General features: G+C 38.8%; 1 protein-coding gene across 2 annotated transcripts in view; it reads left to right on the top strand.

Annotated features, from left to right (window-relative positions):
* The first annotated feature begins 1667 nt into the window (after positions 1 to 1667).
* GFPT1 (glutamine--fructose-6-phosphate transaminase 1) overlaps positions 1668 to 14690 on the top strand; it is a 54187-nt gene continuing 41164 nt past the window's right edge. For both annotated transcript variants that reach the window (XM_004691478.2, XM_004691477.2), the window contains exons 1-2: positions 1668 to 1836; positions 14496 to 14603. In XM_004691478.2, the coding sequence (XP_004691535.2) occupies positions 1830 to 1836; positions 14496 to 14603 (115 nt within the window). In that variant the 5' untranslated portion in view covers positions 1668 to 1829. The remainder of the gene's footprint in view (positions 1837 to 14495; positions 14604 to 14690) is intronic.

Here is a 14690-nt window from a genome sequence, read left to right as displayed (position 1 = left end):
CTTACACCCTGCACCTTTGGCCTACACCCTAGTTCTTCTCCAAATAAATAAATGAATCTTTGAAAAAGATGAGTATTAACAAATAGTTCACAGTTTTCTAACTTTCCAGTGAGTGATTTGGGGACCTGTCTAAGGGTCTGAGTATTATAGGACTTCCAGTGAGAAATACTTTGGTTAGTTAAATGTGAATTCTGACCCTTCCTTGAGCCCAATGATAAAAAGACTTTTTTTTTTCCTAAGAAAAAGTCACTTGCTCACTTGATATATAACCAGCCAATTCTGCTTAAGAACATATGGCGTTCACTCATTCCAAAAATTGTTCTTGAACCCTTACTTTGTGATAAGATTTATATTATGTATTGGGTATATAAAACCTTATTGTCTTAAGAAACTTAGCCTAGTAGGGAAATAAAAAAAACAAAGAATACCACATCAAATATTGGGCATATTGCTTTAGACAGAGTAGCTAAAAAAATGAGAAGTTAACACATGTCCTTAAGGTCTTCCTGAGGCAATTGCACTTAAGCAGAGGTGGGGTGGATCTTCCAGGAAAAGTAACTCATATGTGAAAAGGTTCGAGAATGTTGGCCCATCTGAGAATTTAGTGGTTTAGTGTTAGAGTGTAAAGCATTGGAAGGTGGGGTAGAAAGAGAGTAGCAGTGAGCTTCATGCCATGCAAGTTTTTGATTCCAGTCTAGAGTCATTAACAGCCTTATGATAACCATCTAAATTTGAGTAAGGATACCATCTAAATCGTACTAAGCAAATCTCAGGTAGTAAATTCTTAGAACCATCATCTCTGATTAAGTCTCTCTTGGCAGGCGTGGTGGTACATTAAATCACAGAATTAGTCGTAGATGAGTCAAATGACAGGCTGTCAAATTCCAGCAATCCTCTTGGGTGGGCCGTCAGAGGTCTGCCCCAGCGTTTCTAAGCCCAAGAACAAGTATTGGGCAGGTGAGCATTACATCCTCCTCTTTCCCCTTCGCAAAAAGCTGGGGGTCTGAAAGGCAGTGGGTGATGGTGGAGATGGGAAACAGAGGACTTTGGGAGGCCAAGCATGTTACGGGGAACTTGAGTTGGTAATTTGAATCACGTTTTAGTAGAAAGACAAAGGATGCTTTTCAGTCAAAATCTTGTTACTTCTTTTCCCTCACTTCACTCAAGTCTTAGCAATATTTCGTCAGCCTATATTCCTTCCTAAGGAATTGTGTATCTTTCGGGATTCCCTTTCCAGGCTTGCTTCCTCCTCTGCTCTCGCAACAAGAGGTGCCCGAGCCTGGGCCTTGTAAAGCACCAGGCGTGTGCCTCAACACTATTCTATTCCCTTTCTTAATCCCATTCTCTTATCTTTTACGTCACTGCCAGATAGTCACCGAGTTTCCTTCTGCCCTCTGGCAAATGCCCCCCCGCTGCTCTCCTAAAGCCCAGGCTGCTCCAGGAACTTCATGCGGATGCAGCTCCCGGCCGTGCCACGTCTCCGCCGCCAGCAGGCTACTGACTGCCTGCGTGGGCTCGGGGGCGCGGCGGGGCGGGGCGGCGAGGGGAGGCGGGATCTTCGCGTGAGTGGCATAGACACCGCCCAATGGAACCTGTGAACTGCGGCGCGGCGGCGTGGTGTGCGCCGAGGGGCGGGGCTCAGCGGCGGTTGCTGGCTAGCCTGGGAGGCCAAGGAGGCTGTCGTTACCTCGGCGGTCGCATCCTGGAGGGAGTCGTGTCGGCTCGTCCCAGGCTCCCAAATCCCCCTTTTGCTCCACAGGGTAGTGCGGGTGCGCTACCAACCTCGCCGATCACTCGCCGCTTGCTCTGCAGACCCTGCCTCCTACATCATGTGCGGTAAGGGGCCGGGGGCGGGGGGCGTGTTGCGGTGAGGTGCTGGGTGAGGTGCTGGCGCCGCGGAGGCCGGAGGCGCCGCCGGAGCCCGGAGCTTACGAAATCTGGGTGATGGGTGGGAGGCATCCACGGTGGCTACTGGTGCTGGGGGCCCGCGCCGGCCTGTGTGAGCCAGCGGGGGCTGTAGACCTAGGAGGGCACCTGAGAGGAGGGCGGGACCTAGAGAGACCTTGGGGAACCCAAGTGGGGAGGAGGTTTTGCTCGAAGAAGGTAACCTAAAGGGAAGAGAAATGTCTATACTGGAGAAGACAGAGGGTTGAGGGAACTGGGGTGCGGTGGGGGGACGCCTTTTAAGAGAGGCCACTAGGTGAGTGAAGCAACCTGTGGAACATCAGATGAGGTCCCTTGAACTTACACTGCAACCTTCTAGGACTTACCCTTTTAAAAACATTTGTTTTTAGTTGCTTTCTTCCGGGCAGACCCAATAGAAAACAGAACTATAGGATAGAGCTACAGCAATGGCATTACTTATAAACTCTTACTTCCTGCCCCCCCCCCAACAGAAACCATTGTTAGTTACTGACCTGGTGAATGGGTTTAGATTTGACCCTCTTGGAATAGGCCTGGTGGTGACAGGACCATAGTGTAGCTAGTGCAAATGTATCATTGGCACGTGCACTATTTAAAAATATTTAGCTGTGAAAAATATTGCTCCTCATTTCATGAAAGTTTTACATAGAACAGTTAAAAATTAGGACTTTTATTACAATGACATGCTTCTCAAGATTTAGTCAGTTTAATATTACCTAAAATATTCATAAAAGATTTTGTTAGATATACTCTAATGTTGGTGTTAACTCGCTCTTTGTCAATGAAAAGATTGTATTTTTCCTTTCTTGTTGAAATTTACAACTGACTTTACCCATGGAAGCAAAAACTTTTTCAGGGAAGTATATTTGTAGCAGAATTGAACCTATTTGAGAAACTTTTTTGTGGAGACTTTTGCAGATATTGAGCAGGAGGTGGGTTGTATTCATTAGTGTATATTTTCCCCATATTTAACTTTATGCTAATTTCAAGCTTCAGAAAACAAGCAGGTTTAAATTTAGATTAAAGGGCACAGAAACAGAAACTCCTGTAAATAGCTGAAGTTATTAGAGTGGAGCTGATTTTAGAATCAGTTATACTTTTGCTGTGTCTAGTTAGTAGAGTGGTTTTGCAAGACACAATTTAGTTTAGAATGTAAAGCAAATTGATTAATATCTAGTATGTTTCCTTTGGTAATTAACTGTTCCTGAATGATGAAGTATGTGTCTAATCAGGTACTTGACTTCCTGATTATAGGTCACCAATTCATCTTCCAGGAAAAAAGGGTGTCAAAATACAATTAAAGAAAAAAATGAAGTCCAGTTTAGAGAAGGTTAACATAAGGGTGAAGCTTAGGGTGGAGACTAATGTTGGCAGCTTTCACATAGGCAATGTACCCAATCCAGAGTTTTACTGCTGAGGAAATAGGTTAAGAGAATAAACAAATAACTAGTATTCCAAGCATTTCTGAGGTCTTGCTTTTGGGTGATTCCCAGGAATAGGGTTCATATTTAAATTTGGAAGGTTATTGGTAAAAAGGTAAGAGTTTATCTTTATCCCCCCCCTTCTTAGCTATTGAAATAAAATTTCCAGTTAGAGAAATTGAGTGGAAATTAGATTAGATGTGGACATTTAGAGATTTCCTTTCTGATTACTTGCTGTCTGTTCGAGATTTTCTAAGAGATTACTTTGTTAAATATTGAAGCAGAAGATGAGGGCTGACGTTTCTGTGATAGGCTTTTTTCTTTCATACATGCAGATAAAATTGTTATGTTTACCAGGTTATATTAGTCTATTAAGTAAATTTGGAAGGCTGAACAGATTGAAAAATGTTGAACTGACTTTTTTCTTGGAGTACTTTTTGGAACTTGTAAGTGCCATGGTAAATGTTGTTGGTATCCCAGAGAAGAATAGTATGTCTGTTTCTAAATTTATTTTATCTTCTTGCATTTTTGCTTCTTTGAAGTGCAGTTTGTTCATCTTTATTTATATTAGACTTTTGGTGAGAATGTCAAGTCACTTAAGTTACCCACAACTTTTAACAGATTTTGTTAATTTTTTTTGATTTTTTTTAAAAGATTTATTTATTTATTCATATAGAACTGGGGTACAGGCCAGAGATGCAGAGGGTGAGAGGATTCACTAGAGACAGAGTGGGGAGCAGAACAGGCAGATCCACGAAGTACACTGCTGAGGGGAGCAGCGGGCGGGTCAGGAGAGGTCTGCCGCACCATGTGGTCACCTCCCGGGCAGGCAGGGCTCGAACTCATGCCTAAGTAGCTTAAACTTCTTAGTGCTGTGCTTTAATCCACTGCACCACCAGGGAGGGCCAGATTTTGTTATTTTTAAAAAAATAATTGTAGAGTTTATACCCTTCTGAACCAGAGTGCATACTTTTAGAAGTTGGAAGGGTGCTATAATTTAAAAATGGTAAAGGAGCTTGTTATTTAAAACTATTCTGAAGTGAATCCTTAAATTTTTTTTTTTTTTATATTGCACTTCTAATGGCTTTGGGGGTATTGAGGGATGCTGCAATTGGTTACTAGTATAAAACCTATACTATTAACATATCCTTAGAAATCATATGGATATGAAGTAAATGTGAAAGAAAATTGCTTAATAAACATTTCCTCTGCGGTTTTCTCTGGAGAGGGAGAAATAGGTGCTGGTAGTGGACTGTAGAAGATTGGAAAGAGTTTTATAACAAAGTTTGTGAGGAGCTACCATATGACCCAGCAATTCCACTCCCAGAAATCTACCCAAAGGACACAAAAACATTAATTCAAAAAGATACATGTACCCCTGTGTTTATCGCAGCATATTTACAATAGGTAAATTCTGGAAACAACCCAAATGCCCAAAACTAGGTGACTGTGTTACAGGGCAGGGAGAGAGGAGCACCACCGAACCACTAAACCTGCCTGCTCTAAATAGGTTCCTCTGCCATCCATGCCTCATCAAGACAAGACATAAGAACTTTAATGGAGAGGAACTTTAATGCAATGAGTGTACAATACAGAAAAGACAAAGAATACATTTCTAAATCAAATACCTGAAGTTATCCATCCCCTCGTGGGTAAAAGTCTACCCAAAAGGGATTGGCCCATACCAAGGCCTGAAAACCTTCCACAAGGCTAAAATATCTTTTGGCTGAGACCCATAGAAAAGGGTCAGAAATGGCCACACAAATCTGGGAGGAAAAGAGCAAAATCAAAATCAATATACACTAATGAGTACAACCTACCTCCTGCTCAATATTTGCAAAAGGCTCCACAAAAAAGTTTCTCAGATAGGTTCAATTCTGCTACAAATATACTTCCCTGGAAAAGTTTATATGATCAATAAGCTGTCATGGTCAACCTCCCCATGGGTCTCTCACCCACATCTGTTTTCACTGAGTCCAGGGCCAAGAAAGAAGCATGGTTTCTTCATATGTCTCCCACTGTTCCATGTACTTCCTTCAGGTCTCCTGTCTTTCCATTCTGCTTCTTCCTTCTTCAGATTCCTTCTCATCTCTGGTCAATTCCACCCTCCTTCTTGTTAGGGCAGTGAAACTGGAACTTCCCCTTCTTCTGGGGACCACCCTGTTGCAACTGGATCAAGAAGATGTGGTATACATCTAGGATGGAATACTATTTAGCAATCAAAAAAGAGAAACTCATGCCATTTGTAGCAGCATGTATGGAGCTGGAAGGGATTATGCTCAGTGAAATAAGTCAGAAGGAAAAAGAAAAATGTTGAATGGTTTTACTTTGGTTCTCTTATAAGAGAACCAAATAAGACAGTATATTTTTATTACAATACAAAACACAACAAAACAATACAAAAACAAACAGACAAGTATAAACCAGAGAGACCCTACGGGAGAGGACAGAGAAGGATCAGAAGGAGGGGGGGAGGAATGTGGGGGGCTATGGGGATGACAGGAGGGGAAGGAGAGAAGTAGACACTGTTATAAAATGAACAATAATGTAAATAGATATATAAAAAAAAGTTTGTGAACTTCTTCCTTGGAGATTAACAATTGGCAAGATTACAGGTTGTAAGAAGTTCTCCAAATGAATCTGTTAACTTTGTTTAATGTAGCGTTTCTTAGACCTTTAATTATGGAGACTTTTAATTATGAAATTTTTTTTTTACCATATTTCACACCTTGCAAAATTATATTCTTGTTGTATAGTTTGGGAATTTTTGATTGTTCACTCCAGGTACCTAGATTTGAACTGATGTCTTCATATAGGATACTCTTGCCTTTTGGAAGAGAGAAGAGAAACAAGGGGTTTGTCTTCAAGAATTGCTGTCACAATAAACATGCAACATGTGTGGATTATAATATACAGTGCTTTTTTATTAGTGTTATAGATGATAAGTGGAATGAATAGAAATGCAGAGACTTTATGATTAGGCCAGGAATATTCTAGGTAATGGGCAGGATTAATTCTTAAATTTAGGAATATGTTTCCCAGTAGTGAATGAAGAAGGAAATAAATTGACCTACTGCCAGTGGGTTCAAAAAATTGAAATAGAGCTTCCAGGAAGAGACCAAAGAACAGTGGATGCAAACAGAAGGTGTTCCAAAGAAGTCGACTGGCCAAGACAGAATCTGAAGGAGGAAAGATCTTTCATGTTTAATACTACAGAGAGAAGTTAATTGGATTGGTTATAAAGAAAACATTGGAAGCATATGTGGAGGCAGAAGGACCTGAGTTTGTGTTTAGGAGGAGCAAGTGTACCAACAGAGTAGGGAGGGAGCATTGTGGAACAGAGGTCCCTGAGAGAGTTGAAAAGTTGAGTTCTGGATCTGTAAGCTATAAATTTCTCACTAGGTATCTATTCACTGATTCATATGCTAAGCCTTATTTATAAACTGAATAAAGTTAACATTGGATAATACAAATTTTATTATATTATTATATTAAAGTGGTATTATTTTTAGTCCACTGTATTATCAGAGCCTCAAAACATTGTTATTATGTATATATTTTTTATTTTATTTATTTATGCATACAAGAATTGGGGTACAGGCCAGAAGTGCAGGGGATGAGGGGATTTTCCAGAGACAGAGTGGGGAGCAGAACAGATGGATTGACCAAAATATACTGCTGAGGGGAGCAGTAGGCAAGATGGGAGAGGTCTTTTGCGCCATGTGGGTCACCTCCCTGGCCAGGAATAAAACTTGTGCTACAGTGGCTGCAGATAGCTTCATAGTGCTCAGTTTGACACCTTGTGCCTGTATTTTGATATTAATAAGAGGTTCTAAGGCTACATAATTGGTGGAATCACATATCAAGGGTTACAGATAAGACTGGCTTTAGGAAGTTGTGTATGAAAATGTTTTTCTGTTTTGAGATTGGAAGAAAGGAGAAACTTAAAATGAAGGTGGAGGCTTCAGTTCTGTAAAGTGAGAAACTGGAAGTTGGGAAGAGAGAAATGGGCTTTGAAAGCAATCTAGATTTTAGACTTTGGAATATTATCTAGGGGTTGTTTTAAAGTTAGGCAAACAATGAATAGCAGGATTGGTTAGCAGTTGGGTGAGTTTATACAAAAGTGAATTTGAAATGGATGGATTGGTTCTGTATTGCGCTTATACTCTGTCTGGGAGTGCTTGAGGATACAAGAGTAGGACCACAACAGACCCAAAGGGACTGACTTGACAAGATGATGAAAAATTGTGGTGTGATGTGATTGGTCAGAAGGAAGTAGGAAAGATGAAATGACTAAAGGTTTTTGAGCAGGAAGTACATGCTTTTCCTCAGGAAAAATGATGACATAGATGGACTGTGAGGGACTTTATACTTGGTTATGTTAGGGTTTAATTAGTACGTTGACTTTCTGAATTTAAGTGGGCAAGAGAAAAGTGTTATGGAGCGTCATTCCAGTGGCAACATGTGTTACAACAAAGTAGAGGATATCAGAACCAGTATTTTGCTATTAGGGAAAAGATATTGAATGCTTATAAAAGAAATTGAAAAATCTAAGATGGAAAAGATTAGGTAAAGTTTGATAAGTCTATTATGGACTAGTATGTTGTAATGAAATGGAATAGGGAAAATATGTGTTTACTGATATAGAACCATCTCCAATATCTTAAGAGAAAAAAGTACAGAATAACATACATATAATGTTATTACATTTCTGTTTTTAAAAGTTCCTCTAAATCTATATACATCTAAGTTCATATATGCAGATAAATATATAGTTGAAGGATTGTGACATTGTTTATGGGGCTAGTAGTGGTGCTTATATCCTTTTGTGTGCTGGTAAAAGGAGATTTTTAAATTTATTATGTAGCATTTGTTTAATAATTTGATTGGTTTTACTCAGCTTTGTTTCATTAAGGTTTAATAGTCTTTATTTGCCACTAGATTACTTTTAACCAAGTGTGTCAAGTGTTTGATCCAGGTCATATCTAAATATTTTGTTAGCTAAGGTGCTAAAAAGTCATTTTCATGTCATTTAACTTGTTACTATTTTCTGAGAATGTTACTAATGAGTACAAGCATCTGCTTCAGTTAGGGAGAGATTTAAAAAAAAACACAATATAATTTATTTTTACATCATTTTGTGCATTTTTTCATCTCAGTTGTTATCCTCGTGGGCTTCCCATCACCAAATCACCCACGTGCCATCACCACAGTCCAGTGCATTTCCCTCCCCCCACTGTTTTTGATCCCGTTCCCCACTTAGGGAGAGATTTATTTGAAGTATATTCCATTAATATGAAAACACTTTGGAAGCACTTGTGGTTTGGGAGTAGAAAAACCACCTATGTCCCTGGCAGTAGAAAATCATCTAATCTTCATATAGGCACTGTGCATACAGACACTGTATGTGGTATTGGAGCAAATATTGAAGTGCATTGGAGCTGGTTTTTAGTCTTTGGTAGTTACCTTAAGTAGAATGTATAATGGTAGGTTTGATAAGACACAAGTCAAAAATCTGAAATAGAGGTCAATATAGTGATTTTTATGCTAATAAGAACTATTTTGAATTATTAATACTTTACTGGTAAATATCCCTTCATGCTGTATTAACTGATTATTTGCCATTGCTGCTCCTTTAAAATTATAGACAATTCCTAATCCCAGTTGTTGGACTGCTTTAGGCCAATAATGCTGTCAAGTATCTTTCTGTGAAACTGAAAGATTCAATTTGTTTATTTCCCATTTTCCCAACTAGGGATTACTTAGGCTAATCTATATTCCTTCTCTAGCTCCATTACTTTTATCTTAGAAAAGTGCTCCACATGTGTCATCCTTTCCTTCCTTTCAGTTCCTGCTGTTTGCATAATAGTGTTCCTGCTTCTGTTCTTCTTCTTCTCCTTTACTTTGTTTCCATAGGAACCATGACATGACAGTAATAATTATTGATGATAGTAGTACTTCCTCCTAAGGAAAAGGCCCATATTCCATGTGCCTTTTGAGTTGGAACATGATACTATGCCATTTCGTTGACTTTAAGATGGCACTCATTGGGAAATGCACCATTATATGACCACAGAAAGCAAGTATAAATGTCTTAAAATCCATGTTGTCAAATCTCTATAAAGTCCTAGAAAGTATTATATTCTGAAGATCTTTCAGTGTCATAGGCTAAGTAATCTGATTGTCTTTACCTTATATCAGTGATAAGTCTTAGCAGCATTAGTAGGTCACCAACAGAAAACATAAAACACATACACTTTCTTATAGATAATTCTTGCTCCAAATTTTTAATGTCATTTATGCAAACCTTTAGATCTAGCAGTTTATAGTAAGTATAAGGAATAGAGCAACTGGTTAGACCACAGTGTGGAAATAATTAAACATGGCTGGAAGATGAAAGTGTCAAGAAATTGGCCTGGACTTGTCAGTATCAGTGTCTTGGGGAAAACAGGGCAGTTGTGGAGACATTATGGATTTCAAGAGACTAAAAAGACATAACAATAAAAAATGAGCCACACTCATTTATTATATGCTAGAATGAACAAGTCCACTGTAAAAGACAGTTGTTTTGATAATACAGAAAATTTGAATATAAATATTATATTAGGTATAATACAGTTTTGTAGAAAAAATCTTCATTTTTTTTTATTATCGTTTGCTTTTATGAACAATATGCTTTGAAAACAATAAGGTACTTTACTACATTTCCAGTTTTAGTTTGGTAGATACAATATACACTGAATAATAAAACATAAATACACTGTGTATATTGTATTTACCAAATTCAAGTACATGTAACAAAGAGGTCCAGAAAAGAAGTAAAATTCATTGGTAATGTCTCTAAAGCAACCAGTGAAGCCTCAGAAATTATAGACTGTCAAGCCAGAGGGGACTGTAGATGTTCTCATATTATAGAGGTAAGAAATATGTGGCCCTTGTGCTGGTATTGCCCCCCATGTAGCGGCAGTTGCTAATCAATCATGGCTTTCCTTCCTGTTTAGGAAACAGTGTCTGGAATCCTTGGTCATTACGTTCTCTTACAGCCACTACCATTTAATAGCTTGTTGATACTTGCTGTGCAATCTATTGTACCATCTCAATCAAACCTTTATTTCACAGAAGGGGAAGCTGAGATAGGACGATACAATGAAAACCTTTGGGAACACACATGAGTTAAAATAACACAAAGGCTTTTCTTCAATGCAACACTACTTTTTTTTTTTTTAAAGATTTATTTATTTGTGCATACAGAACTGGGGTACAGGCCAGAGATGTGGAGGGTGAGAGGATTCACCAGAGACAGAGCGGGGTACAGAACAGGCAGATCAACAAAGTACACTGCTGAGGGGAGCAGCGGGCGGGTCAGGAGAGGTCTGTCACACCATGTGGTCACCTCCGGGGCAGGCGGGAATCGAACTCATGTGGAAGTGGCTTTAGCTTCTCAGTGCTGTGCTTTAACCCGCTGCGCCACCATGGAGGGCCTACTTTTTTTTTTTTTTTAAAGTGATAACAAATATTTGCTGTGAGTTTTATTAGTTTATCAAATAGCTACACTTTTATGTTTGTTTGAAGATGGCTATTGGTATAGAAGATCTCTTCCCGGTGAAATTATACTCAAGATCTCAAGGTGAACCAGTATAAAACCAAGAAGATTAAAGTTCAAAATAATGTCAAAAAAATTGAATGCTGTTAAGTTACTTGTGTTGAAAACATGGAATTTAATATTACATCACTGTGAATTTGCTTTTCAAAATGTATTAAGTCTTAATAAAGTTTTATGTCATTACTATTTCTTTTTCTATCAGAATTAGAAAAGAGAGATGATTCAGTAGTGATTTTTTTTCTACATGTGCTATATTGTTGGTATTTGGTAGCTTTGGACTTCCTCTTAGGGCTTTTCAGAGCACCTGAGACTGGAATCAATTTTTGGTAATGTAATGTTTTTAAAAAATATTTGTTGTAATAGCTAGATTGCATTCTCCTTTAGCAGATTATTTAATGCTAGTCCTAGTGGTGGACAGTACTAGTTGAGACTCAATTTTCTTTCTTTTTTTTTGCGACTCAGTTTTCTTTAGCACATTTGTGTTATGTATTATTTTGGGGAAAGATATATTTTCTGTGTATTGTCTTTTAATAAAATACAAGTACTTATTTGGGATTTATAGCTTTCTGTGTGCATTTAATCTTTTTGCTTTTATTTTTCTTAAAAAAAGATTTATGTATTCATGCATCCAAGAGCTGGGGTATAGGCCAGAGCACCCCATTTATGCATATAAGAGCTGGGGGGCAGGATTCACCAGAGACGGAGTCAGGAGCAGAACAGGTGGATTGACTGAAATACACTGCTGAGGGGAGCAGCAGGCAATACAGGAGAGGCTGCCATGCGATGTGGGTCAGCTCCCTGTCTGGGGGTCAAACTCATGCTACAGTGGCTGCAGATAGCTTCATAGGGCTGATACTTAATCCCTTGCATCACCAGGGAGATGTGCATTTTATCTTTATTAAATGTCAGTGACCCATGGCACCAACAGGAGGTGGATTAGGGGAGGGGGGAGTGTAGAACACATAGACGTTATATTTATGGAGCTTCTTTGGTGACTTAGGGGTTAAAGACAGGGCTTTCAAGCTGGCCAGCCACTGCAGCATGAGTTCCATCAGGAGCTGACCCACATGACGAAGCTGACCTCTCCTGCCCTGCTGCTGCTCCCCCCAGCAAAGTATTTCAGTACATCTGTCTCTGGTGAATCCTCTCCCCTTCCCTCATCCCCAACCTCTGGCCTACACCCAAGTTCTTGTATGCATAAATAAATAAATCTTTAAAAAATTAGTTTGATTTGCAATAAGATTATATTGGTTTCATTTATTCATATTACAAATACTTTATGAAGGAACAACAATAATAACAAAAACCCCTAGCTCTCATTGTCGTACAGTGAAAATGAGATGTTCAACACCAGACCATAACAAATGAAAATGTTCTACTTTCAGATAGTGGGGGAAACCTGTTTGCCTTTGGCTTTGTATTGTCTGTTTTGGGAAAGTTCACACAGTTGTTAGAAATTGTTTAGGACTTTAGCTTAAAACATATATTTCCTTGTTTTTTTTTTTGAGGAGCATGAATTCTACTTTAAAAACATTTCATTGTTCTAAACAGTCTAATTTTTATATTTTGAAATACCTCAATGGGACCAAGCTCTTTAAAGAAACAAAGATACCTTTTCAAATGGAGTGCTACCCTATAGACTTAATTTAATCCCTTTATTAATTAATGGTTTTATAGTATAATCTAATTAAGAAAAGGGAAGTTGTTACATAAGCAAGCAGATTGAACTTAATTTCTGTCTTCAGTTTTTTTTTTTAAAGATTTATTTATTCATACAGAATTGGGGTACAGGCCAGAGATACAGGGGGGTGAGAAGATTCACCAGAAACAATAGGGAGCAGAATAGGCAGATGGAGGAAGTACACTGTAGGCAGATCAGGAGAGGTCTGCCTCATCATGTGGATCATCACCTGAGCCAGATCGAACTCATGCTGCAGTGACTGTGGCTTGCTTGCAGTGCTGTGCTTTAATCCAGTGAGCCACCAGGGAGGGCCTGTCTTCAGTTTTTATACATTTAAGCTCTATATTCACTCTGAAAAAGGGCGATCATGGAAAACTTTGGAAAACTTTCTTCACCTGTGTTCTGTTACCTCTTTGCTTTTTGTTCAGTTCACATTGCGCTAGTTCTTTTATTTCTAGTTTTATTTTTTCCAAATGAGTGTTGCTTTCTGTGAACTTGTAAGTGTTGTTAATATGTATCATGGATGTCTACTGCAAATAGCTGATGAACAAGTGATTTAAACTATTTTCTCTTAAGAATATATATATGTATATATATATTTTAATTTGTTTATGGTCACAGAATTGGGGTATAGGCCAGAGGTGTGGTGAGTGAAAGGATTTATCAGAGACAGAGTGGGAGCAGAACAGACAGAGCTACTGAAATACACTGCTGAGGGGAGCAGCGGGCGGGTTAGGAGAGGTCTGCCACACTATGTGGCTCAGCTCCCTGGCGGAGGATCAAACTTATGCTGCAATGGCTTCAGAGAGCTTCATAATGCCCAGATAATTATATATTTATAATCTATTTTCCCCTATTATTAAGTTACTTAGGTTGTCAATATTCTTCATATAACTAGTATTCATAAGTTATTTATTCCTAAATGTTTTTGAAAAATGTGATCATTGGAAGCAGGGAAAATTTTGTTATAACATAAAATACTACTTCAGAAGATGATAATGATCAGTATGTAGGACATAAACCACGTATTTGTTGCTTAATTATAAAATAAACTTGACAAAATGATAGTGATAGAATTGAATAGTCTTATAAGCTTCTTTGGAAAAAGGCGTACTTATGAGGAATTCCTTTTTGAAAAAGTTTCACTGCCAATGAACAATTTTTAAGTAAGGATTTCTTTATTTTATTTTTTATAAATATTTATGCTCACAGAACTGGGGTACAGGTCAGAGGTGTGGTAGGCGAGAGGATTCACCAGAGACAGAGTGGGGAGCAGAACAGGCAGATTGACAAAATACATTGCTGAGGGGCGTAGCGGGTGGGTCAGAAGAGGTCTGCCATGCATGTGGGTCAGCTCGTGGCCAGGGATCGAACCTGTGCTGCAGTGGCCTCACTTTGGAGAGCTTCATAATGTGATGCTTTAACCTGTTGTGCCACGAGGGAGAGCCCAGAATTCTTTAATGTTTAAAGGAGGACCTACGGGCCCTCTGGTGGCGCATCAAGTTAAATTTTAGTATTCCAAAGCTAGCCACAGCACAATTTTGATCCTGGCCATGGAGGTGACCCACGTGGCATGGCAGACCCCTCTTGTCTTACCACTGCTTCCCTCAGCAGTGTACTTTATCAGTCTGTCTGTTCTATCACTCTGTTTCTGGTGGATCTTTCACCCCTCCCCTACCCCTCACCTCTGGCCTGTTCCCCAGATCTGTGTGCATAGATAAATAAGTCTTAAAAAAAAAATAAATGTTGACTTAGCTTCACATTTTGGCACATTGAAGACAATTGTGCAAATAAGAAATCTGTCATAAGTATGTTAATTTTCATTCTTTGGTCAGAACTTTCCATTAAATATTTGTTTTTTTTGCAGGTATATTTGCTTACTTAAACTACCATGTCCCTCGTACAAGACGAGAAATTTTGGAGACACTAATCAGAGGCCTTCAGAGATTGGAGTACAGAGGATATGATTCTGCTGGTATTTAATTTTAACTGTTTGCATGATTCTTGAACCTAAATAGAGAGGCTTTTTTGTTTATTCTTGATGACTAGTTTTTTTTTTTTT

This window comes from Condylura cristata, unplaced genomic scaffold (assembly GCF_000260355.1).
Source record: "Condylura cristata isolate star-nosed mole 26May11 unplaced genomic scaffold, ConCri1.0 scaffold00031, whole genome shotgun sequence".
Taxonomy (NCBI): Eukaryota; Metazoa; Chordata; class Mammalia; order Eulipotyphla; family Talpidae; genus Condylura; species Condylura cristata.
Note: the sequence above shows the minus strand (reverse complement) of the source record. Positions and strands in the feature narration are given on the sequence as shown.